Raw genomic sequence first — 25,563 nt, forward strand, 5'->3', positions numbered from 1 at the left:
GTTTTATTCTGTCGTTTTGAAAACAGCACTGGCATCTCAGTAGATTTGTATATATTAGGTGTAAATTACATGCCATGAACTTCCTAAGAGAAGGCTATACCTGGGGCTTAATAAAGCCGGAGGTTGGGAGGGTAATGCTGAAAACTGCTGCCTTATTTTGTCTGTTTTAACATCAGACTATAGAAAACAGGTCTGGGTAGGAGAAATGCTAAAACCCAGGACCTGGAATTCCCAGAACCTGATTCAGCAACTTTCCAGGATCACAGCACAAGACTGCTGACAGCCTGTAGGCAGCCCTCACATCTGCCTCCTGTTAGCCTAGTTCCTGTTGGTTCCACTGATGATCTGCCTCTTGCCAGGTGGACATCTGTCTGCCTACACAGTTCTGGTAACAGAGTTCGGTGGTTCCCAAAAGACTGAGATAGGTGTCCATGAAAACTGGCTCCCTACTTGTATGGCCAGGTTGAAACACACAGGCCTGATTGGTCTAGCAGAGGCTTCATCTCCAGGGTTCATGGTGGACTGGCCCTTTCCAAGAAGAGGGTGGAGAGTATGGAGAGAGAATTCAAAGAGCACTTGGAAAGGAAGTAAGAGGCAGAGATGAAGCAAGCATGTTGCCCTCATTAAGGACACCCTCAATGCCTGATTATTGCATTTTTAAAAACCAAACCATGTTCCTATTTTGACTGTCTCATAGATTCCTTTTGGCTGTTACCGTATGAGTAGCTGTACTGGGAGCTGTTTGGAAACGTGTAGAGAACATAATTATTTGGGGCTGCCTCTGCTCAGTTGGCCTGTATATAGTGTGTTTGTTTATGTCTGTGTGTGTGTGTGTTAGGCAAGAGAGAATTGTTGTAAATCCAGTATGGACCCAGAGTCACTAGAATCTTTGAGTAGTGCCTATGGCAGAGCTTCCCTGATAGCTCAGCTGGTAAAGAATCTGCCTGCAATGCAGGAGACCCAGGTTCAATTCCTGGGTTGGGAAGATCCCCTGGTGAAGGGAAAGAATACCCACTCCAGTATTCTGGTCTGGAGAATCCTATGGACTGTATAGCCCATGGAGTCGCAGAGTCGGAGAGGGCTGAGCCACTTCCTACTTTCACTATGGCAGAGGACTCAGATAAGCTATGAAATCCGCTGGGGACTTCCCTTCCTAACCTGGTCCTCCCAGTGCCTGGCTCAGAGGAGGGCTGATTGTCACTGGTGCCATCCTCCCTGTAGGCTTCATTTGATCCTCCAGAGACTGGGTAAAGATACAGCTGAGGAGTGGGAGGGCCATTTCTGGGAAGGAAACTGAGAAATGCATTGTTTGCCCTCCAAAAAGAAAAAGGGGCAGGGGAGAAGGTATTGAGAGAGATATCTTAGAAGACTTACTAAACCCATAAAAAAAGGTTTGACTTGCTCCATGGCTTAATGGTCTTCCTGATGTCCTACCCAACACGGCAGCGTTTTACCTGCTCTAATAGTGGGGCTGGCGGCAGGATTTTGGGGGATTCACATCAATCTCGCGGGAGGGTGTTCTTTTCCGGTGTTGATGTTCTGACGCCCTGTTCCCCCACCCCCCACCCCTTTCTCCCTCTTGGTCCCGACCCTCTGCCTTTTCCCAGATTCCAGAGCAGCTGCTGGAGGATCGCACCCACGGGGAGATGATTCCTCATGAAGAGCCTGGATCCCCTACAGAAATCAAATGTGACTTTCCGTTTATCAGACTAAAACCAGAGCCAGTCCGACAGTGAAACGGTCACCGTGGAGGGGGGACGGCGAAAAATGAAATCCAACCAAGAGCGCAGCAACGAATGCCTGCCTCCCAAGAAGCGCGAGATCCCCGCCACCAGCCGGCCGTCCTCGGAGGACAAGGCAGTGCCCAGCGACAACCACCGCGCGGAGAATGCGGCATGGCTCCCCGGTGCCCGGGGCCACGTGGGCGGGCGGCTAGGGCCGGCGGGGCCCCCGGCGGAGCTCGGTTTACAGCAGGGAATAGGTTTACACAAAGCGCTGTCCACGGGGCTGGACTACTCCCCGCCCAGCGCGCCCCGGTCCGTCCCGGCGGTGGCATCCACCACGACGATGCCCGCGGCATACCCGCCGCCCCCGCCATCCGGGGCCCCCGTGTCCCCGGTGCAGTACGCCCACCTGCCGCACACGTTACAGTTCATCGGGTCTTCCCAGTACAGCGGGCCCTACACCGGCTTCATCCCTTCCCAGCTGATCTCGCCCACGGCCAGCCCGGTCACCAGCGCGGTGGCCTCGGCGGTGGGCGCTGCCACGCCTGCCCAGCGCTCCCAGCTGGAGGCCTATAGCAGCCTGCTGGCCGACATGGGCGGGCTGAGCCGAGCCTCCGGACACAAGGCTGAGCCACCGCCACCGCCGCCACCGCCGCAGCACCTAGGCCGGACTGCGGGGCTCCTCCCCCCGGGGTCCCCACCGCCCCCCCAGCAGAGCCAGTACGTGCGCATCTCCAGCTCGCCACAGAACGCCGCACGCCCGGCCTCGCCGCCGACCCTCCCCGTCCACCTGCACACGCACCCGACCATGATCCCACACACACTCACCCTGGGGCCCTCCCCGCAGGTGGTCGTGCAGTACACCGACTCCGGCAGCCACTTTGTCACCCGCGAGGCCACCAAGAAGGCCGAGAGCAGCCGGCTGCAGCAGGCCATACAAGCCAAGGAGATGCTGAACGGGGAGGTGGAGAAGGGCCGCCGGTACGGGGCGCCCCCTGCGGCCGACCTGGGCCTGGTGAAGGCGGCCGGCAAGGCGGTGCCCCACCCCTACGAGTCCAGGCACGTGGTGGTCCACCCCGGCCCCGCCGACTACAGTGTCCGCGACGCGTCGGGGGTGCGGGCCTCCGTGATGGTCCTGCCCAACAGCAGCACCCCCGCCGCCGACCTCGAGGGGCAGCAGGTCACCCACCGGGAGAACTCACCGTCCGCCCTCAACGACAAGAGCGGCCTGCACTTGGGGAAGCCCGGGCACCGCTCCTACGCACTGTCCCCGCAGCAGGCGCTGGGCCCCGAAGGCGTGAAGGCCGTCGCCACGCTGTCCCCGCATACGGTCATCCAGACCACACATAGCGCCTCGGAGGCCCTCCCGGTCGGGCTGCCGGCCACGGCCTTCTACGCGGGCACGCAGCCGCCGGTCATCGGCTACCTGAGCGGCCAGCAGCAAGCGATCACCTACGCCGGCGGCCTGCCCCCGCACCTGGTCATCCCGGGCACCCAGCCCCTGCTCATCCCCGTGGGCAGCGCCGACCTGGAGGGGTCGGGCGCCGCCTCGGCCATCGTCACGTCGTCGCCCCAGTTTGCTGCAGTGCCTCACACGTTCGTCACCACCGCCCTGGCCAAGAGCGAGAACTTCGGCCCTGAAGCCCTGGTCAGCCAGGCCGCCTACCCGGCCATGGTGCAGGCCCAGATCCACTTGCCCGTGGCGCAGTCCGTGGCCTCCCCCGCCGCCGCCGCGCCCCCCACGCTGCCGCCCTACTTCATGAAAGGCTCCATCATCCAGTTGGCCAACGGGGAGCTGAAGAAAGTGGAGGACCTGAAGACAGAGGACTTCATCCAGAGCGCGGAGATCAGCACCGACCTGAAGATCGACTCCAGCACGGTGGAGAGGATCGCGGACAGCCACAGCCCCGGCGTCGCCGTGATCCAGTTTGCCGTTGGGGATCACCGAGCGCAGGTAACATTGTGGCCGCATCACGGGGGTAGGGGGACACCGCGCCGTGCCGCCGCCCTTACCTCCTGGCACCGTGACCTGTCTGCGGCTGTGGGAGTGATTGAGGGCTTTCTTTCACTTTCACTTTGTACGTAAAGGTTAGGCTTCTCACGTTCCTCCAACCACCATTCTCTAAGAGAATTAAGCCCTAATGCACCTGGAAGCATCCTCTGTTTGTAATGAATTAATTTCTCTGCTTCTCCAGTGGGGGCTGGTCAGGTACCATGCTTGGGACAGTTAAGAAAATCACCACTCGGGTTGTTTTGCTGATGTTGTCCTGTGGTTCGCATGAGTAACCCTGATTAAGAAAAGCCATTTTCCACCCCCACCCCAGGAAAAGACAGTGCTGCTTCAGGGGAGAATGTTAGTTGCCCAGAGTTGCCATATCCCATTACAACATCAGTGTTTTGTTACTGTTTTTATTTATTTATTTTGGCTGTGCTGGGTCTTAGTTGCAGCACTCAATCTGATCTTTAGTCGTGGCATGTGAACTCTTAGTTGCAGTGTGTGGGATCTAGCTCCCTGACCAGGGGGTCGAACTCAGGCCGCCTGTATCAGGAGCTTGGAGTCTTAGGCGCTGGACCACCAGGGAAGTCCCAACATCCATGTTTTAACATGTAGGTTTTGTTATCATTTAGGTATGGTGAGGCCAACAGAGGAGAATACATCTGGTTATACTCAGATCCCAAGGAGAGGGGATATGCCCGGCCACGTGGGCTGCCATGCGGAAGAAGGCCAGGGGCTGCTACAAGGCACTGGGAGCCAGGAGAATACATGAACAAGAGCCTTTGCTATCATTTCAGTGGGAAGGAGTGCGTGAGGCAAGGTAGCAAGCGTAGGTAGGCTAGTTGGAATCATTTCAGCAGGCTCTGGGTACAGGAGCTGTCCCTAGGTGTCTGATAGTGGCCCAGAGAGTGAAAGTCCCATTCACTGAGGAGGAAGCTGAGGTGTGGGTGTTTGCTTTACACGTGAAGAACAGTATCCCCAGCAGGGGAGCTGTTGGCTATGTCTAGGAATTAGCTAACACAGGGAGGGACGGTCCCTCCAGTGTCAGCAAGACCCCAAGATGTCAGAGCATCAGATACAGAGAATAAAAGGCATGGGTCATATAATCTGGAAGGTCAAGGCTGTCCCATGTGATCTCCTGGACTTCTGATAAATAGGAACCCCCAAGGGCCAGATGCAGCCAAGCTGAGTCATGTTAAAACTAGAACCGGGATCAGCTCTTAATTTCCATGAGTTCCTTCAGTCCACTCTTTTCCAGCTTCTTAAATCACTTGAATGCCTTGATTCCACCCATGTGTTATGGAAACAGTAGTTTCACTGCCCAGCTTGCTTGAAGTTAGGTTTGGCCCCAAGGCAGGGAACTTCCCAGGCTATAGAGCCTCAGTGCCTCTGGGAATGGCATATGATAGCACCTTCTTCAGTTTGAAATGAGTTGAAAAATGGTCATGGCGTAGCTGGTATTTGGGACAGTCAAAGATAAACAAACTAGTTAATGGTTTGAATTGTTCTTAGAATATTTTTTAAAAGATCAAGTGAGGTGGGGGAGTCTGATTTTCCAAAGCGTCTTCCAGGACTTCTTGTGAATGTCCGGATGTGGGATCTTGCGCAATATCAGAGGGCCTGCGTTGCCAGGAGCTTTTAGCCCCGAAGACTTTTCTTTTTAATGGTGAGATGTCGCTGTAAACTTTGGTGAGGCCCAAGAAAAATTTCTCAGGGTTCTGATGCAAGAAAACAAAAACAAAACAAAAATCAGGATATTTGGAAAAGGGCATCATTATGTAGAACTCCCTGCCCACATCTAAGTTTCTGTTCCCTCTCCGCGTCCTACGTGGATTAGGAGTGGATGGATCCTCATTGACAAAAGAATGAGCTGACTTACTAGCAAAGTTGTCTTTTAACAGACCCCAAGTGAAGCCTGGGAAATAAACAAGAAGAAAAAGTAAATTTTTTTTTTTTCTTTTCATGATGCTGTTAATCCTTAAAGCACTACTGTGAACAGAGGTAAGCAGAGGAAGAGGGTTTATTTTGAAATGCAACTATCTCCTGCCCAGCACCTCTTTTCAGCTTTCAGTAAAGAACAGCTCTGAGCTGCAGGCTCATCTCCAAGGCTGCAGGAGCCCCCATAGACCGGAGCCTCACAGACCTCTAGGCAGTGCTGAGGGAGGTAGCATCTCTGCTTGCTCCTTCCACCCCCCCTCCCCCCATCCTCCACAGAGCGAATGCTTAAACGATCGAGAAATTGGCTTCCGAGTGTGAAGTCTCATTTCCTTCCCATTGCCAGGCCACCGGTCTCTTTGCTGACGGCCAAGGTGCAAATTAGAAGGTAGCTGGTTTGTCAGGGCCTGTTTGCAGGCCTGTGAGGCCGCCCGCTGGGAAGGACTCAAAAGGGTGGCTGGGGTTCCAAGCTGCAGAAACACAAGTGCAGGGCCCGGCACGCCAGCGATGTGTCACTTTACCCAGAAGCCTATCAGAAACAGGCTGACATCATCCCAGCTAAAATACTCCACCAGCTGTGTTTGCCACAAGTGACGGGGGCAGAGTCAGCTGAGAATCAGAGAAAGCGAGGCGGGGAGAGGGGCGGCCAGAGAGAAGGAAGGTCCAGATTTAATTTACACTCTAAGGGCTGAGGGCTTCCCTTCCTCCTCAGGGGGCTCTCTGAGGGGTTTTCTCCCCAGGCCTGGAGATCCCATCTTGGTCTTCTCAAAAATTAGAAATCTCTTAACACTTGCACCCATTAGGGAGGGTGAGAGATGTGCAGAGCACTTTCACTTAATTAGCCAAATCACAGATTTGATTGGGGAAGTTGTGGGAGGAAGGGGGTGGTTTTCTAAAGGACGGATGGCTTTGTGACCCCAGGCGTAAATCCTGCACGGAGGCAGGACCACAGGGACACTTGACTTCATAACCTACCACAGGCGTCCCCGGTGAATGCGGTGTGGCTGGTGGGAGAAGCCCCGAGCTTGGGGTCTGGACAGTGGCAGGACAAAAATGGTCTCACTTCTCTCTGAGCTAGGGTTTTTCTCATCAATAAAATGGGAAAATGATTCCTTATACAAGATCATATCTTCAGCATCCTCTTTGTTTTTGTATTCCTCTGCTTTCCTGCCGTGCAGAACAGCCCTTGTAAAATTTACTAGCATCCACTAAACAAACAAAAAAAAACGGTGGGGGGATATACAGGGAAAGTTACCTGACTTTATGCTAATAATCAGCATATAGATCCAGTGAGAAGGAAAGCCACCCTCTATAGAAACAAGGGAATTTTCACTGAGGAATTATTTCCAGGAGCTGAATTCCTAATTATTATTGTGAAAAGAGACCTCCAGGGTGGTGGATCTGAAGCTCCCTGTGAGGCAGTGTAGGAGAAGAATGCTTTTGCATATCCGTCCCCATCCCTGTGGTTTTGTTGTTCGCAGAGCTGTATTTCTTGGCCCAGGAAAAGTATCCTTGCATCTCAGTTCTGCCCAGGCTGGTTCTCCTCCAGGAGAATTGAAGGCTCTCAGGCATTGTCTGTCAGCCTGTGTGCACCACACAAAGCCTCTCGGTAGCCACCCATGGTCTCCTGAGTCTATGGTGAGCCCAGAAGGGATCCTGAGATGATAATAACATCCACATGGGAGCCCGTGTGATTCAACTGGAGGGCAGAGCATCGTCTGCTTGGGTGGGAAGCAGATTAACTGGTCAGAAAATGCAAGACCTGGAGCTGAAAAGACTCAAGGCCGAATCTGTCCTCCACCAGCGGAGCTTTGGGACTTGGTGCAACTCACAAACAGACTAGTGCACACATGCTTCATGGTGCAAATGACACATACGCCTTCCATCCGGCTCGTGTTGTAGTGTGAAGAATGAAAGTGGTTGTAAGAATGAAAGGAAAGTGAAGCCAGGGTGTTAGCCGCTCAGTGGTGTTACTCTTTGCAACCCCATGGACTCTAGCCCGCCAGGCTCCCCTGTCCATGCAATTCTCCAGGCAAGCATGCTGGGGTTGCCATTCCCCTCTCCAGGGGATCTTCTCAACCCAGGGATTGAACCTGGGTCTCCTGCACTGCAGGCGGATTCTTTACCAGTTGAGCCACCAGGGAAGAAAGGAAATTTGCTCAAAAGAACCAGTTCAGTCAGTAGTGGATAGTAGGTCCTCAGCAGTGTTAGTTTCCCTTCCTTGGTTCCGCTTGGGTGGGACTTTGACCCTAAGAAGAGAAAGGTTAGGCCCTGAAAAGTGAATGAGTAAAAGGTTTCATGTTCTTACAAGAGCTTTTGGAAGGAGGGACAGTTTAGAAAAGTCTGGAAGGAAGGCTGAACTTTTCTGGTGAGCCTCATAAGCCATTTATTTCACTCTGCCTGTGTTCTTGCGGCATATTCCCAGGAGAGGTCCAGGAGCATCCCTCGCCATCGTGTTTCTGTGAAGGAAGTACCATGACCTCATGCTGGCCTGTGTGCACGCAACACTGTCTGGTTTTCCTGAGTGTGAGCTGGACTGGAGGGGTCATTTGATGGCAGAGCCCTGCACATCAGTGACCAGTGCAGAAACGGGCTCATGCACCTCTGCTTTGCAGAAAGGATCTGGGCACCATGCCCACTGAGGGACCCCCGGCCCGGGACAGCCCCACTGGGGGAGCCCTGGTCTTCCATCTTTGCAGCCTCCTCAGCCCTCTACCTCATGCTCCCCAGGCTTGACTTTTCTGAAGAGTACACAACATTTTGTCAGTACGATTTATCTGTGATGAGGCTGCTTTTTTTTCCCTTCATGCTGGGCTCTGTCTCTCATTAGGGCTGTCTGTCGCCTCCCAGAGTCAGGAGCTGCCTGCTGCCTTTTACCTCCTTGGTGGCAGCTTAATATTCCATGTCATTTTCTTCTCCCAACTCGTGTGCGTGTGCGTGCACGCACACACCCATACAGCATGTTACAATGACATGCTCACTGTACATCGACTGCTTCTTCCATTCCGCTATTTTTTCATATGACCGCTGTGTTTTGTGAGCCATCAGTGTCTGCATTATGCATTTAATGGGTTAGCTGGTGCCTAAAAATAGCCGGAGCCCTCCTGCAGGCAGCACAGACGCCTGTATAGTCCCTAAGCAGCCAAAGCAGACCAACTTGCCAAACATTTTACACATGGGCCTTGGTGGATGTGAACCCTGATGAACCAGAAAATGGGTAGTGGCTGCCCTCGATGCAAAGCTCATTACTGGCCCTGGGGTCCAGTGATTGGTGATAATCCTCCCAGCTCTAATGCCAGAAAGGCTCCAGCAGAGAAGCAATATCAAACACATTTTTCTTTGCCTGTGTTCCCTCCCACTCCCCCCAAAAGAAGAAAAATGCTCTGCTTTAGCATGTGTGTGATATAAGTGCCCCCTGCTTGGGGATCTTACATGTGTTACTGAAGCAGATTATCTGGGACCATTGTAGCTTTTTTTTTTGCTTTTTTTTTTTTTAAGTAGACTTTATTGTTGAAAGTAGTTTTAGCAGAAACTACAGAGTTCCCAGACACCTAGAGTTTCCCGTTATTAAAATCTTGCATTTTAACAGTACATGTGTGACTTGTCATTGATGAGCTAATGTTGATGCATTATTATTAACTAAAGTCCATACTTTTTATTAGGATTTACTCTGCTCTACATGCTGTAGGTTTTGAGAAATGTGTAATGTCACATGTCCAGCCTTCCAGTGTCCTAGAAGATCGTTTCCCCGCCCTAGAGATCCTTCATGCTTCACCTATGGGTACTCCCCACCCCGCCCCTAACCCTGGCAATCACTGATCTGTTTCCATCTCTGTAATTCTCCCTTTTCTAGAACGTCATGCAGTTGGACTCCTATGGTGTGCCGCCTTTCAGACTTCTGTCACTCGGGAACATAAGTGTACAGTACCTTCATGTTGTTCTGTGGCTTTGAAAGCTCATTTCCTTATAGCACTGAATAGTGCATGTTTGTTCTTGAAGGCACGCGTTTTCAGACCCTGGTAGGGAGGGAAGGCAAGTGGGACAGACCTGTGTGCCCCAGAGCTGCCGTGGTCACCTGCCAGTTGGGTCTCTGGGAGCCAAGCAACATTGCGAAAAGAACTCAGCTCATCCGTCATGTGGGGCTTGTGTTTGGAGGCGTCTCTGTGCTGGGATGTGGGTTTAATGAAACAGCTTCCACCAAAGACTGAGTCAGGCTTAGCGTGAACGTGATGAAATGTTTTAAATAGAACACTCACAGACGCTCTTACACTCGACTGAAGAGGTGTGACTGTTTTTATTAATGATTTTTCAACATTGAAGTAAATCGGGCCTCTGTCAGCCCCTCCGGCTTTGCTCCAGTGTTTTCATTTTTTTTTTTTTACTTGGAGAATGTGGTCATGCAAACTAGCCTTCAAGGAGAGCAGACAGTCTCTTCTCTATGGGTGAAACAGGACCCAGAACTTCACTTGAATGTCACCAAAAGGGAGAGGTCCTCACTGACACCCACTTCTGAGTCATGTCCTCACTCCTGGATGCAGGCAGAATGTGTATATTGCGATAGGCTCGAGAAAAAAGTGCTTTGTAAAACAGATGCCCTTCACATTTGTGAAAACAGGGATTCTCATGAAGGAAAAGGGAGACAAATTTAAACAGCAGATGTTTTGTTTTCTTTATATCTTGCTTTCGGTGATACATACATATGTGTGTGTATAGAGAGAGCACCAAGAAAAATACAGCCAGACAGCATAGATGTGCGTATATGCATGCACGGTTTAGATATGGTGGTCTTTAAGTAGCTAAAGGTATTTTACTGAACTTACACAAGAGCTAAGAACGATCATAAAAGGCGGTCATTCGCCAGACCAGGAGGCGACACTAAATAATTATCAGCCCAAAGTGAGGATGGTACCTCCCTGTCTTGGTTTCTTCATCGTGAATAAAAGTTGGAGGCGATCCTTTTAGAGGAGCTGGTTTAACGGGGCTGGAGAGGGGGAGGGGAGGCGGGGCAGGTTCCTCTTTGGAGCCATGGGGAGCAGTGGGTGTGTCTGCAGCCATGGGAAGAAGGCGGGAAAGGGCACAGGAGGATGGAAGGTGACCACCCCTAAAAAAGAGAGGTGCTGGATACAAGGCATCCAGGGATGAAAGGCAGAGGGGGCCTCAAGCTGACACCAGGACAAAGGCTATTCATGCTCCCATTTCATCCTCCAGTTTGCTTCAAGTGTTTGGAAAAGGATGTATTTATGTGATGAAAAAAGAGAAACTGGCTGTGCCGCACTGCCAGGAGTTATATAACAGGTTCTGGTCTTGTTATGGTCCTGCCCTCTTGAATATATTTTCATTGGGGTTTAATCGGAGCCCATTTGAACCTCGACAAGGTCATAAAACGAAATCATGGTTATTAGCGCAGCTGAAAGCGCAGAAAGGAACCTCACGCTTGGGGAGAAAGTAACTGATGTATGACTCAGTGGGATCAGGGTGAGCGCTGCGTCTGACAGGGGACTGTGGGTGAGGCGGCTGTGGCTCAGCCTGGAACGGCACCTATGAAGAGCTGAGCGAGACCCAGGGAAGCTGCAGCTCCTCTCTGGGCCAGGAGCGTGAGCCTGGTGGAGTCCCGGCTGGTGGTCGCAGGCCCAGGCAGTCTCTCTGTAGCATCTAAACACTGGCCTCTGTTGGCCAGTGGTACGTTGCGGTGTTTTCACTCGTGGAGGGCAAACCACAGAACCAGTCTTTCAGGTTTGTCCTGAGCACCCATTACAAGCCAGGAGGTGTCCTGCACCCTGGGGATAAATCAGTGAGCAAACCAGGCGGTATCTCAGCACAGCACCCCCCACCCAGAACATACAGTCTCTCGGGAGTTCATGGGCCGAGGTGAAATGGAGAAATATGGAAGTAAAGAAAATGACACATCAAAAGATAACCCGTGCTGTGGGAAAAAATAAAGCAGACTAAAAAGGATGGGGAAAGAAGGACGGAGAATAGTTCAACAGGGTGTTTGGTGACACTCTCTCTGAGAAGGGGAACAGGAGGCGACAGGACACAGAGCAAAAAGGGTTTCAAGTGGAGGGAATAGCAGACGCACAGACCCAGAGGCACGAGAAAGGACCAACGAGAAGACCAGCGTCACTGCGGTGCAGGAATGAAGGGGGGGGATACAGACCACGCCGGGCTTGTTCACAGGGCTTTTTCTCCCAGTGAGAAGCTGGCTTGGCCAGGACTGTGACCGTGGAGGCAGTGAGAAATAGCCTCATCCTAGCTGTATTTGGAAGAGAGAACCCCTTGGACTTGCTTGTGATTTGGATGCATGCGGTCTGGGAGGAGGAGCCCAGGAAAGTATGATGCCCAGACTGTTGACTTGAATGCTGGAAGTGCGGGGACGCGGCTCTTGGAGGTGCCAGGAGGAACCCAGGAGGGGCGTATCAGGGGTCTGTTTGGGACACGTTCAGTTAGAGTTGCCAGTATATAGCCAAGCGGACATCGCCAGGTAACATGGTTGCCAGTATCCAAACAAGCCCTGGTGAATTTACTGGCTTTGCCTGCCTGTTCTGGCCCCTCGCTGAAGGCAGGAACTAGGTCCTATACAGTAACTCTCACAGTCTGTGTTACATTTTGAACTTGATTCAAACTGCAAAACCTGGGGTGTGAAATAATATTTCTCAGCACCAGAGGGAGCCCCACATGGGCCTCAAGTTCAAGGAATTCAGACTCATTTCTGGTTAAATGTCCCAAAATCCCACCATGTCTGTTTCATATCCACAGTAGTACCTGTTTGCCTTGACAGCATGTTTGGAGGCAGATAATGCTCCTCTGTAAGGGAGTTTCAGGCGGGCACACCCAGCCATATGCATTCTCACCGGAAAATCTGTCAGTATGATTTCTTCAGTAATTGTTAATGATCAGTTAACCTTTGAGAATGTTTATGTCCTTCTGACAAACCTAGTTACAAAATGAAAATACTTTTGTTATGACTACTTCAGTGTGCTTATTTGAGATATGTGCAAATGAGAGTTTAACTTTCACCTGAGGAAGGGCAAAACCTTACTTTAGTTCACGTATATCCAGACCCCTCAAAAAAAGTGCATTATCTAGATAATTCAGGCTACAGCATTAGGGAGGGAAGAATATTCATGATGGTAAATATTAGCAAGGATAAATAATGAGGAGAAAACTGACATGGGGCCTGAGCCACGCACTCAACTGCTTACCGCGATCAGATGACCTGAATCTTTTGCTGCTAATTTGTATGGACCCAGCTGAAGGGGTGGCATCTTTTCCTGGGATGGCAGAGCTCTCTAGGGAGAAGACACAGTGAGCTTTTAGGAGGAAGGGGCCAAAGGCAAGCCTTTGAAATGACAGAGAAGATTTCCTCAAAGCTCTCTAGGTTAAAATAACCCATTATCATCGCCCTTTTCAGCATACCTCTCAAATATTCTCCTCTCTCCTCATCACTTTTCTTTCATGCATTATTAGGTAGGCTGTTCAAGCTATCAGGCACCTCACAGAATTTCATTCTAAGACCTGCTTTTGGAGTTTTGAGAGGATAGAATGATGAAGGGCTTTCTAAATGCCCCCAAATATGGTGTATGTAACGGGGGAGCAGGTTACATCTATATCATTCCTTATGGAGTCATCAGTAACATTACTTGTCACAAAGGCTTTGAAGCCATCTTCTTAATGAGTCTGTCGCACTTGGCAACATGTAAAAGTCTTCAGGTAGATTTGCCTTTGGCCCCTTCAGGTAGATTTGTACACAGTAGAAGTTATTTTCAGAATGTGAACACTGGCTGCTCTGAGGAATGTGTGTGATTCGGCTGACACAGCAAGATCCTCTAGGTTGGCAGTTGTTGGGCTGACTGTCAGCACAGGTCTACCCAGGAGCAGGGCTCACCTAGGAAATGCAGCCAACAGTCCCCACTTGAAGTAGGATTTGTCGCCTCTGCTCTGTGTATGATGTTAATGGCTTCAAGCCATAATGGATTCATGGAGCTAGCTCCTGATTGGTCCTCCCAGTTGGAACTTAGTGGGTATCCCCATCTGATACTGTAACTTGTATACATTTGCATGACGTGACCATAGCTCTGTCATTGAATATCAGCCTCATATATAGGGAGACACTTGATTCGCATAGCAGATGTAAGGCTGATGATATTTCACAGTTTTTTGTCTCATGGAACACATCCATAACCTTGGGTCATTGGATTCTATTTATTCCAAGTAACATTCACCACTTTTGGGGTAGTGGAAATGTTAAGTTCATCTCTTCTGGTGATACTACAATATCTTTGTTCACAGGGGCAGAGATCAGTAACATAGGAAAAAAGAAAATGGGTTTGGAGGCCACAGAGACTAGGATTAAATCCCAGCTCCATCAGGGTATAGTCATGGCATTAGGGCACCGATTCAATCTCCTTGACACTTAGAGTTCCTTAGTTGTAAAATCGGAACAGCAGCATTTTCCTCACTAGTTTATTGTGAGTATCAAACAAAATACTTTTTGTGAAGTATGTACCTAAATGTTTAAGAGATGTAGGAACTCAAAATTTTTTAAATTCTCTCTTTATTCAGATAGTCCATAACAATGAAATTTTCCCCAGATAATATGAACAGTTATATGGGCTCATACCCACACACTGGAGAAGGAAATGGCATCCCACTCCAGTATTCTTGCCTGGAGAATCCCATGGACAGAGGAGCCAGGCAGGCTACAGTCCATGGGATCGCAAGAGTCAGTCACAACTTAGTGATTAAACCACCACCATGCCTACACACATACTGTAGTAATAGGCTTTCATATAAATTCATCTAGTTGTCTTTTCTGAAAACAGTTAGGTCTTCTATGGAGCAAATAAAATATATCATTCAAGAAGTGCATTTAAAACAAGATTAATCACAGTTATCAAAAATAGGTTAAATAGAAAAGCTACAATTCATGTAAATTACATGAAAATTTACTACTTTTAAAGTGAGATATTTTAATTATTTGTGTTTCTGGATGCGTGCCTGTGCGTGAAATTCAACATTTTCAATATTATTGTGTTTAGTCAATACAGCCATCTTTCCATATCTGTGGGTTCCACACCTGTGGAGTCAACCAGTCACAGATTGAAAATATTTATGGAGGAAAAAAATTCTAGAAAGTTCCAAAAAGCAAAACTTGAGTATTTCCCAGGCAACAATTTACATAGCATTTACATTATAAGTAACGTAGTTGAGTTAATGTATGCAGACAATGTGTGTAGGTTATATGCAAATACTGTGCCCTTTTATATGGACTTGAGTATCCTTTCAGTCATTGCAGTTTATTGAAATTTATAGTAATACATGGCACATGTGTGTGTGCTCCAGTCGTGTCTGACTCTTTGAGATCCTATGGACTGTAGACCGCTAGGCTCCTCTGTCCATGGGATTCTCTAGGCGAGAATACTGGAGTGGGTTGCCACACCCTCCTCCAGGGGATCTTCCTGACACAGGCATTGAACCTGCGTCTCCTGCAGTTCCTGCATCGGCAGGCAGTTTCGTTATCACTAGCGCCACCTGGGAAGCCTGCATGGCACATAAGCAGCCTAGGAAGAACAACAGCTACTGAAAGCATGCTGGGCTTCCCCTGCTTTTGTCTTTCAGACAAAAGAGAGACCGTCTGGAGTGCCTGGGGCTTGACGGCGTAGCTGGGCCAAGCCCGTGAACTGTTTTGTATTTGTTGCGCCCTCAAACCCCTTGAAGTGGTGCCCAGGTTTCAGGTCCTGGGGAAGCCCTCCCTCTTTTCTCCAGCTCTCATTGGTTCTCCTTCTCCTAAATTCCTAGAATATGCGTTCATTTGTCCAACAAATATTTATTTTCAACTACGTGCTGGGTACTCTTTTCGGGGCCAGGGACACAGTGATGAACATATGCCTGCCTGCCTCATGAAGCTAAAATACAGTCTTAACTCTGATGCCTGTTCAGTGCTGCCATCGGTGAGGATAGCATCTGTCCAGTGAGTTAATAAAGCACAGGAGCATACTTTGGGTGTGAGTCACATGCAGCGCCCAGCGCCTGAACACTGAGCAGGTGTTTGTCATCCTCGGAGGGGTCCATTGACTTGTTTTAACAGAGACCAGCTACAGAGCAGATAAACAGTAAAACTATATTTTGAATACTGAATGGACTTTGACTCGCTTCGCTATGTGGTAAACACAGGGACAGCAGAAAATTAAGAGGCTTATTTACATGTGTTGGTAGAGGCAGATTGGGGAACTGAGTCTGTCTTTTCTTCCGATCAGCTTATGTGCGAATGTATGTTTGTGTACATGTGTATATGCGATAAAACAAGGATAAAACATCTTCATCTTTTCCTTCTTTCCCTTCTCCCTGTGTCTCCCTGTTCCCACAGGTCAGCGTGGAAGTTTTGGTAGAGTATCCTTTTTTTGTGTTTGGACAGGGCTGGTCATCCTGTTGCCCAGAGAGGACCAGCCAGCTCTTTGATTTGCCATGCTCCAAACTCTCCGTTGGGGACGTCTGTATCTCGCTCACCCTCAAGAACCTGAAGAACGGCTCTGTTAAAAAGGGCCAGCCCGTGGATCCAGCCAGTGTCCTGCTGAAGCACTCAAAGACCGACGGCCTCGCTGGCAGTAGACACAGGTATGCCGAGCAGGAAAACGGGATCAGTCAGGGAAGCGCCCAGATGCTCTCTGAGAATGGCGAACTGAAGTTTCCCGAAAAAATAGGATTGCCGGCCGCGCCCTTGCTCACCAAAATAGAACCCAGCAAGCCCGCGGCCACGAGGAAGAGGAGGTGGTCAGCGCCCGAGACCCGCAAACTGGAGAAGTCGGAAGACGAGCCACCTTTGACTCTTCCCAAGCCTTCTCTCATTTCTCAGGAGGTTAAGATTTGCATCGAAGGCCGCTCTAACGTAGGCAAGTAGAAGCTGTGTGGGGAAGGGAAAGCTGGCCCTCCTTTATCATTTGTATCCAGATTACAGATGTACTGTAGGTTAAATAACTCAGTATTTCCATGTTATCCTCTTACTTTAGGGTTCTGTTATAACCTTGTCATTAGAGTTACAGCTGGCGTTGGGCAGGCGACCGGTGCATATGCTTTTTCCGGGCGTGTTTCTCGGCAGGTGGGGTGCCAGGGTAGGTCCAGCCCAGGCTCCAGGCAGGTGGTGGGCATCCTGGTTGAGATGAAGGTGGCCCCATGGCACCCGCCTTTTCTGGCATCGTGGATGCATCCACGGGGGCACTGACTTCCACTGGCTTCAGAGGGATGATCTCGGGAAGGGAGCTGCGTCAGGGGGGTGTGCCTGTGTGCCAGGGAGGGTGCCTGGGTGACACTTCTGTAAGGGTGTCTTTCTCTCTGCCTCCCTCTCTCTTGCTCTCAGCACCAGATTGGAGGTCTGGGGGAATGTCCTCAGGAGGTTCCCCCCGTGCAGAGTCAGCACTGGGGCCTCCGAAAGAGGTACCAGACAGCAGATGGAAAGCTAACCGTGTAAAAGAACATTTCCCCCCCCCCCCAACTTATTTTACAATAAAAGCAACTTTTAATCATAGAGATAAATATATATATATATATATATATTTCCCCCTATGGGGCCTGACTGCACTGATATTTTTTTAAAGAGCAACTGCCACCCATGGGATTTCGTTTCTGCTTTACTAGTGCAGTAGTGATGCCTCCAGGGCGTCATGGTGGGCAGGCGGCCCCTGCTGGCATCGCTCTGCACTGGTTGGGGGGGGGGGCGCTGGGCAGCGGGGGTGGGGGAAAGTGAACACCCCCTCCGGTCTCTGTGCAGTGTTAGGAAAACCAATCAGGTTAATTGCATTGACTTCGCTCCCAAGAGATAAGACACAAACTGCCCTTCAAAAGAGCTGCAGAAGCTCTTTGCTTTGGGTTTGCAAATCTTTTGTCTTTTAACTCTAGTACTGTTTATAGTTCATGACAATGGACAACTCGGGTGCCACTTTTTTCAGATTCCAGTGTGATGTGAGGAAATAAGATTTTGAAGATAAGCATATATATTACTATCTCTTAAGTACTTAAAATGCCGTTCACACTTTATTACCAAGCATCTTGGTCTCTCATTCAACAAGTACTGTATCTCACTTTAAACTCTTTGGGAAGAAAAACAGAAAAGAAAAAAAAAAAACTAAGTTGCTTTCTTTTTTTTTTTTAACACTGTAACTACATTTCAGCTCTGCAGAGTTTCTCACGGAGCAAGATGCTGAAAGTTTCAAAGTGGTTTCAAGGGATGAATGTGAATTATGAACTTGTATGTGACAATGAATGACCACCAAGTACAGCCTGACAGGAGGCACTCTTCACTTTGATGTCTCAGAAAGGAGTAAAAAGCGTATGCAGAGCTGGCAGAGGAACTGAGAGGGAAGGGATGGGAAAAAAAAAAAAAAAAGAATACTCACTTTTGTCCAGTGTTTTTCTTTTTAAGATGAACTTTTAAAGAACCTTGCGATTTGCACATCTTGAGTTTATAAATTTGTGTGATATTCCTGCAGTTTTTCTCAAATAACATTGTGGGAAAGGCTTGGGGGACTGAACGAGCATAAATAAATGTAGCAAAATTACTTTCTAACCTGCCTAAACTCTAGGCCTTTTATAAGGTTATGTTCCTTTCAAGATTCATTTTTGGTCTTCTTACCGTATCTGTCACATAAAACCAGGTCTTAGCAGGACAACTCTGAGAATTTTCTTCAGATTCATTGAGAGAGTTTTCCATGAAGACATTTATATATGTGAGCAAGTTTGTTTTTTTTTTTAAGAAAACAATTATTGTTGTTGTTATTAATGTTATTTTCAAAATGACTTTCTTTTTCCATCTGAAATCAAGATCTAATGTTTGGTACAAACCCAGAAAGGGTCTTTCACAGTGGAGACCTTTTATCCCCAGAGATCTGAAAAATTGTTTGTGGGGTTTGAGTGTGCGTTTTAAGTGCTTAAAAGTTTTATAAGGAGAGAGAAATTTTTAAATATTCTTACTTGGAATGGCTGCAGAGAATCTGAACAAATACCTGATTTTTCTTTTACCATTGAAAATAGTACTTTTTCCATTTCACAGATTTAAAAAAAAATTCTTGTCAGCCCACATTCTGGCTTTCCAGTATTCCTTCACATTTAGCTCTCAGCAGAACTGACGATTTTTAGAAACCATTTCTGGGGTGTACCAAAACCATTGGAGTAGGTTTTGAACTGCTAGAGCCAGTCCTTGACTTTCCTCGGTGTTCATTACCCTCTCAGCATGCTAGCAGAGAGCTGGGTGAGTCCATTTTTGCAGTCATATTGCTTACTTAGTGCTGTATTTTTTTAAATGTCTCTGTTCAGAGAACTTGCTTAATCTTCCATATATTCTGCTCAGGGCACTTGCAATTATTAGGTTTTGTTTTTCTTTTTTTGTTTTGACGGTAAGAGGAATACGGGGCTGCCATACAGACTTTGTCCTCATCAGTACCACTAAGGACAGTGATTCACGCGGACTCAGAGAAACACCCACCACCTTTTGGCTTCTTTTGAGTATTGAACTAACCGGATCCACACCTCCAACACTAAAACAGGAAAACATGCGTGGTTTGGAGCAATAGGAACATCATCGTTGTTTTTCGTGCTTTTGTTTCAGGTATAGGAATTATCAAAGAATCGGTTCTTTCTAAACATTGTCCTGTTTCACCTTCTTGCTTCTTTAGTGTGTGCAATACTTTCCGTGCCAATAGAGTCTGATCAGTGTGCTCTAGACAAAGTGTAGGTAGGCCCCTCTTGGCTTTTTCCTTATTCTCTCCATCCTTTTTCTGTGCCGCCCAAAGAAGGGCTGGAAGGAAGGAGCCAGGAAGGGGAGAGCCTCCTGCTGGGCGATTGCCCTGCTCGGGGAAGCCGAGGCCCCAGGGCAGGGAGCTTCTGGGGGAGCCCCGCGTTTCTGTCGCCCTGTTGCAGAAAAGAGCAAACAAAGCAGATCTTCCCCTCCTCAGCGCGAGGAATAGTGGCGTGCAGACGGGAAGCAGGCAGACTCACTTCTAAGGCGCACTCTTGAGCCATCGAGCCAGGATCAGCCCCTGTTCCACGGTCCTTTCCTCGAGTAGGTGGGCCCCCACCCACTCAGGTCTGTGTCCTGGAGACTTGGAGCCGTGCATCCTCCAAGCGTGGGCAGGAAGTGTGGTCCACCGCGTGCGCGCCTTCCGAGCCTCGGGCGCAGGCGGCTGCGGAGGGCCCGGGCCTCCTGCGAACAATGGCCACCGCCCCTCTGCGGCAGCTCTCGCCTCCAAATAGGAAGGCCATCCGGAGAACAGGGGCCCTCCTCCTGTTGGCACATGTGGGCGAGCGCCGAGGCCCCCAGAGCAGCCCGGTCACCGCGCCCGCGTAGCCCACCTAACAGTGCCGCGCAGCTTGTGAGGAGTAGCCATGTGCCTCTGTACCGGGTCCACTTTGCAATACTTACCTAACCCATCTTTTGTTCTCCTTACCTGTTTTCCATTTTTAAACTAGTAACAGCAGGCCTTTTGCGTTTACAGTGGAACACAATCACCAAGAAATTAGGGCGAAAAGAAAAAAAAAATTCAACAAACAAGGACCTCTCTTTCTAGGGATTTCTAAATATATAAAATGACTGTTCCTTAGGATGTTTCAACTTCAGAATTATTTCAGTTTGGGCCACATTGGGGGCGGGGCGGGGCGACTAGAGAGATGGATACCACTTACCTCAAATCTTTTCAAGTGGAAATCCAAAATTGCTTTTTCATTTGGACGTTCAGGATGATTTTCTATGTCCGTCAATTTTGTGTCTTTTCCAACTCACCCCCGTTTGTTTTGGGAGGAATTTCTTCTTTTTTTTTCCCATTGCTGTCCTCAGTCCCATTTCTCACCCTGAATCATGACCCTCTGTGTGTCCTGTTAGGTGAGCGCGTTGGGTTATCTCGCCCACCGGGAAATGGCAGCACCCCTCCTCCTCCCCCCCCCAAGGAACTCTGCAGAACCTTTCACACCTCTAACTCAGGGACGGGGCTGGCGTGTGTGTGGTACACTGACGTGTCCAGAAGCAGCACTTTGACTGTTCTGGGAGTAGGGTTGTACAACTTCAAGGAATGTTTGGATTCCCTGCATCTTGTGGGTTTCTCCTTAGATACCGCATCGATTGCAATATGATGCTGCATGTTCGAGATGAACAGTAGCTCCTAGAATCAGAAAATCCACTCTTTGCACATAGTTCCATCTTTACTGAAATACATTGCCAAAATTTACTTTTGTTGTATAGCTTTGGAATTTTTTTTTTTAAGGAAACAATTGACAATACCCTTTAACATCTGTGACTATTAAGGAAGCCTGTTTCTTTCTTAGAGAAAAAAAATATCAAATGCTTTTGAAGACACTAAATGCCATCCTATTTCAGATCTGGGTGAAGAAGCAGAGCTCTGGGGACGGAAAGGCTGGGCTTTTTGAGCTGTGTTGGTTGTCACGGCTACTGTTTGATGAACTGTAAGCAGCTCGACAAACTGTGGTCCGTTTCCTCCTAAAATCCTTTGCACATCCTATCTCCTAGTCACCCATGATAATCCCAGGTGAAAAAAGGGCCAGCAGTCTCCGTGGCCCAATCCCGCTTCTTCAGGGTGATGTGAAAGCAAAGGAGAGGACACTGTGTGGGCTTTTCAAGTGAAGCGGAAGTCTCTGCTTCCACCTTTGTTTTCAACCCAGAATTTCTGAAATAGAAAATTTAAGAACACATCCAGTAATAACTATACAGAGAACATACTTTGCTATAAAGCACATGCCTATCTATGCCATTGTGTTAGGTTGGTTTCCTCTTTTTACCCCCCACGGACAGTGTTGTGTTTCTGTTGATAGGGAAACTCCAAACTGTTTGCACACCTCTACTCCGGAGCTAAGATTTCTTTTACATAGATGACCTCGCTTCAAATAAGTTACCTTACTGATAGATCTTTTCTTGTAGCACTATACCTTGTGGAAATTTTTTTTTTTAATGTACACCTAATTTGAGAAGCTGAAGAAAAAAAACTTTGAAGCACTCACTTTGAGGAGTACAGGTAATGTTTTACAAAATTGCACAAAAGAAAAATGAATGTCAAAATGATTCATTCAGTGTTTGAAAGATATGGATCTGTTGAAACAATGAGTTTCATACCTTGTTTGTAAAAAAAAAAAAGCATAAAGGTTGAAAGTTACATGTTTTTTTGTATATAGAAATATGTCATGTCTAAATGATCAGATTTGTATGGTTATGGCCTGAAAGAATTACTACTTAAAAGGCTCTTCAACTATACCTATGCTTCCTCTAGGTTTTTGTTACATAGAACCCTCATCTGAGGGAGAGTAATTCTGTATTTTGCAATTAGAGAATACTGTTCATTCCTATGCCGAAAGTACTTCTCCGAGCTCCCTTCTTAGTTTAAACTCTCTTAAGCCATTGCAACTCCTTTTTCTCCAGAGATGATGTTTGACATTTTCAGCACTTCCTGTTCCAGTAAACCCAAAGAATATAATTCTGAACAAGAAGTGTTTGTAACAAGGGATCCTGGCTACCACGAAAACGGGGCTCATCACGAGGACACACACACACACAGAAATGTTCAGCCTTCTCTCCCCACCGACACCTCATTTCAATGGCGGGGGGTGGGGGGTTAAACAAGAATTTCAGTTGAGATGCCTTGTTTCACTTTGGTTTTGATTTTTTTTTTCTTTACCATTAAGAGGCCAAAATTAACGTGGAGCAACTTCTCAGAAGTCATATTCTGTCCAGAAATCAAACCAGCCAGCAGAAACTGGACAGCTGGCAGGGGAGGGGCGGGATGTTGAGCAGATCCCCCCTCCAATTCTTAAAATTCAGAATCTGAGCCCCTCCCTCACATTACACGCAGTGTTTCTGGTAGCTGACATTCACCTGTATGACGGCGGGAGGGAACAGTGGCTTCAGTTTCTCGTGTCCTCACGACTTGCATACAAATGGTTCAGCTGTATTAAAATTAAGTGCTTTTGGCCAATAGGTAGTAGCTCTCCAGTAACCGTCTCTTAAGAATTTCCGTCACTTTTCTTAGCTGAAAGGACTCCAGTCTTCCACTGCAGATAATTGGAGACTTCACCCAAGTTTTCTTTCCCTTTAGTTTGTTCGTTTGCTGTCTGGGACGGCTGATGAGCCAGTCTCCTTTTCCATGGCCAGTCTGAAGGCCCCCTTTGGAAGTGCTGTTTGCAGTCATCCTTGCCGAGGTAACAGGAACTGTCCTCTGGAATAAATGGCAAGTCTGAACGGTTACCAAGCTGGGTGTGTAGGTTTCCTCTGGTTCCTAACATGAACCGCCTACTCTTCAATTAATCCAGTTCAGGAGTGGGGTGAATTTCTTTACTGTCAGTGAAAATTAAACTTGATACCTGTGTGCATCAGTTCTGTGAATACTGCCCTTTTGGCCTTTTAGGGGAGGTTTTTTTTTTTTTCCTCCTCAGCCTTCACTACTCCCTGTACACCCAAATTAGTGTCAGCTGAAAGGCTCCAGCAGAGCCCTGCCAGCATTTTCTGGTGGCCTTTGGTTAAGACAAGAGTCCTAATTTCTAGCCAGTGGGGTCCTGGCCCCAGGGCCATCTCTGAGAGTCACACCGATGTTTTTCTAGTATCAGCTCACAACCTACCAACCTTCCAATTGTACGCCTCCCACCGGCCAAGGAAAAAGAGACACCAGAACTTTGAGGGCACTATCAGACTGACATGGCCAGTACAGAGGAGAACTAGGGAAGGGATGATGATTTGCACCTTATTGAAAAGAAAAATTTAAGTGCATACATAGTTAAGAGCTTTTATTGTGACAGGAGAACTTTTTTCCATATGCGTGCATACTCTCTGTAATTCCAGTGTAAAATATTGTACTTGCACTAGCTTTTTTAAAACAAATATTAAAAAAAAATGGAAGAATTCCTATTCTATTTTCTAATCGTGGTGTGTCTATTTGTAGGATACACTCGAGTCTGTTTATTGAATTTTATGGTCCCTTTCTTTGATGGTGCTTGCAGGTTTTCTAGGTAGAAATTATTTCATTATTATAATAAAACAATGTTTGATTCAAAATTTGAACAAAATTGTTTTAAATAAATTGTCTGTAAACCAGTACAAGTTTATTGTTTCAGTATACTCGTACTAATAAAATAACCGTGCCAATTGCAAACGTGTCTGTGCCTTGTGTCAGGTCCTGGGAAACCAGGGAGGCCGAGGAAGTGTTGGTCCTTCTTCCTTCTTGACCCGCTGTGATCGCTGGGTAGCTTTGTGGTGGCAAGGGTGACATCAGGCTCTGCCTTTCATACTAATTTTGGGGAGTGGTAAGCGGGTCGGTTGTGCTTGAGATGAGAATCAAAGTCAGGTTTCAACATCTGATGTTTCAGCTCGTTCCATTTGTTTCTCTTCTCTGCACACTGCTGTGTTTACAAGAGATTTTTCTTCTCAACAGAATTTGCCATCTTTGTGGGCTCGTAGCATTATCGATATGTTTCTGTAAGCTTTGCTGCACACTGGTTAATGGTCTGAAGGTGGAAAGTTCATTTCTTGGAGTTCATGCCTGTTAGAAACTCAGAGGTTTGCACGGTGCCCGCTCTCAGATGAAGGAGACTTGGCAGTTGCCCCAGAAAGGAATTCCTCCAGGACCCAGGCAGGTAAGGCCCTCTACCTGTATCTGCACGCATGACTGTCCGATCCTCCCAGCCTTCAGGTTCTGCAGTGCTGGAAGAGAACTTTTGGCATCCAGTTCAGTGTTGGTGCTTACCCCAGGCAGGGATGGGTATCTCCCTTCCTGTTAGTCATCTTGCTTCGGTGTATGGGGACATCTCAACAGGACTCTGCTGTTAGCCCTGCGACATCGAGGTCCTGTTGTACTAAGAATGCTAGCGTGAACGAATGTTGGGTGTGTAAATTAGCAGTGATGCACTGAGCCTTGAAACCCAGACAACAAGGCTGTCCAAGCCCTCATCCTTCAGAACGGTCTGGGCTGACGTGGGTCACTCTGGTACAGCAGTCTGAACCGCCACCTGCTCTGCTGTTGTAATAGTAGCTGCTAACGGTCCTGACAAGTCTGGGTTCCAAGAGCTGCGAGTCTTACTTGAGCCAGTCCAGTTGATGAGAGGAAAGCCTTTGCTTCACAGGCGGCAACGAGGTCGACCTTAAAACCACCAGGAGCCTACAGTGCACAGGAAGCCCTGTACAATCAGCAGGTCTGAGGGCGTCCAGGGCAGGCTCCCCCACGCCCACTGCTACTGGAGGCAGGGATGAACCTGCAGAGGGTCAGGGAGCCTTAGAAGTGAAACCTCTGCTTCAACATGTTCCTGATGAGGTTCTGGCTTCTGTGATCATGTTTTCGCTTCCCTAAATAAACCAGGTGAGTGAGGAACCTGCCTCACTCCCCTTGGTGGAAACAGAGCGGGTAGTCTGGAAAGTCTTTGCACAAGATGGATGAAGCAGGCACACGTCCTCACAGATAGGACTGGACAGCCCCAAGTCAAGACAGGAGTATGAAGGATGCTGTTCTGGAAGTTCCCTGACTACTTACTGGCAGTCCCTTTTTAAGAGCTTTAAGACTTCTCCTCCACTTCTTTCCCTTTTTTTGCCATGAAGGATCTCTTAAAACTAATGAACTCAAAGGCTCGAGTGTGACACACATCTAGCTCAGGTTACAGGGGTTCACACCTCAGACAGCCAGACAGAAAAGGTGGAGTACCTCCAGCAGCAATGCACATCCCGCCAGAGGTTCAGTACCCTTCAAACCCTCAGGTGTGTGGGCATTTGTGTTCCTACAAGAATTACTCTGGGTGGATTTAGGAGGAAAAAGTATTACCACAGAGCTCAAGTTGCTGAATTTTTTAACGTATTCTTCTAAGACTGTAAGACTGGACCACGAAGAAGGCTGAGCGCTGAAGAATTGATGCCTTTGAATCATGATGCTGGAGAAGACT

The 25,563-nt window shown here is 48.3% G+C and overlaps 1 protein-coding gene across 16 annotated transcripts in view; it reads left to right on the forward strand.

Moving 5' to 3' along the window:
• The window catches only part of ATXN1 (ataxin 1), a 430,615-nt gene extending 406,826 nt beyond the window's left edge, over positions 1 to 23,789 (forward strand). For 15 of the 16 annotated variants that reach the window (XM_060403504.1, XM_060403497.1, XM_060403500.1 and 12 more), the window contains 3 exons: positions 1,608 to 3,678; positions 16,022 to 16,544; positions 17,820 to 23,789. In XM_060403504.1, coding sequence (XP_060259487.1) covers positions 1,768 to 3,678; positions 16,022 to 16,544; positions 17,820 to 17,914 — 2,529 coding nt within the window. In that variant the 5' untranslated portion in view covers positions 1,608 to 1,767 and the 3' untranslated portion in view covers positions 17,915 to 23,789. Of the gene's footprint in view, positions 1 to 1,607; positions 3,679 to 16,021 lie in introns of all 16 variants that reach the window. The other variant, XM_060403509.1, reaches the window with a different exon arrangement.
• Positions 23,790 to 25,563: the final 1,774 nt, after the last annotated feature.

The sequence above is a fragment of the Ovis aries genome, chromosome 20, assembly GCF_016772045.2.
Source record: "Ovis aries strain OAR_USU_Benz2616 breed Rambouillet chromosome 20, ARS-UI_Ramb_v3.0, whole genome shotgun sequence".
NCBI lineage: Eukaryota > Metazoa > Chordata > Mammalia > Artiodactyla > Bovidae > Ovis > Ovis aries.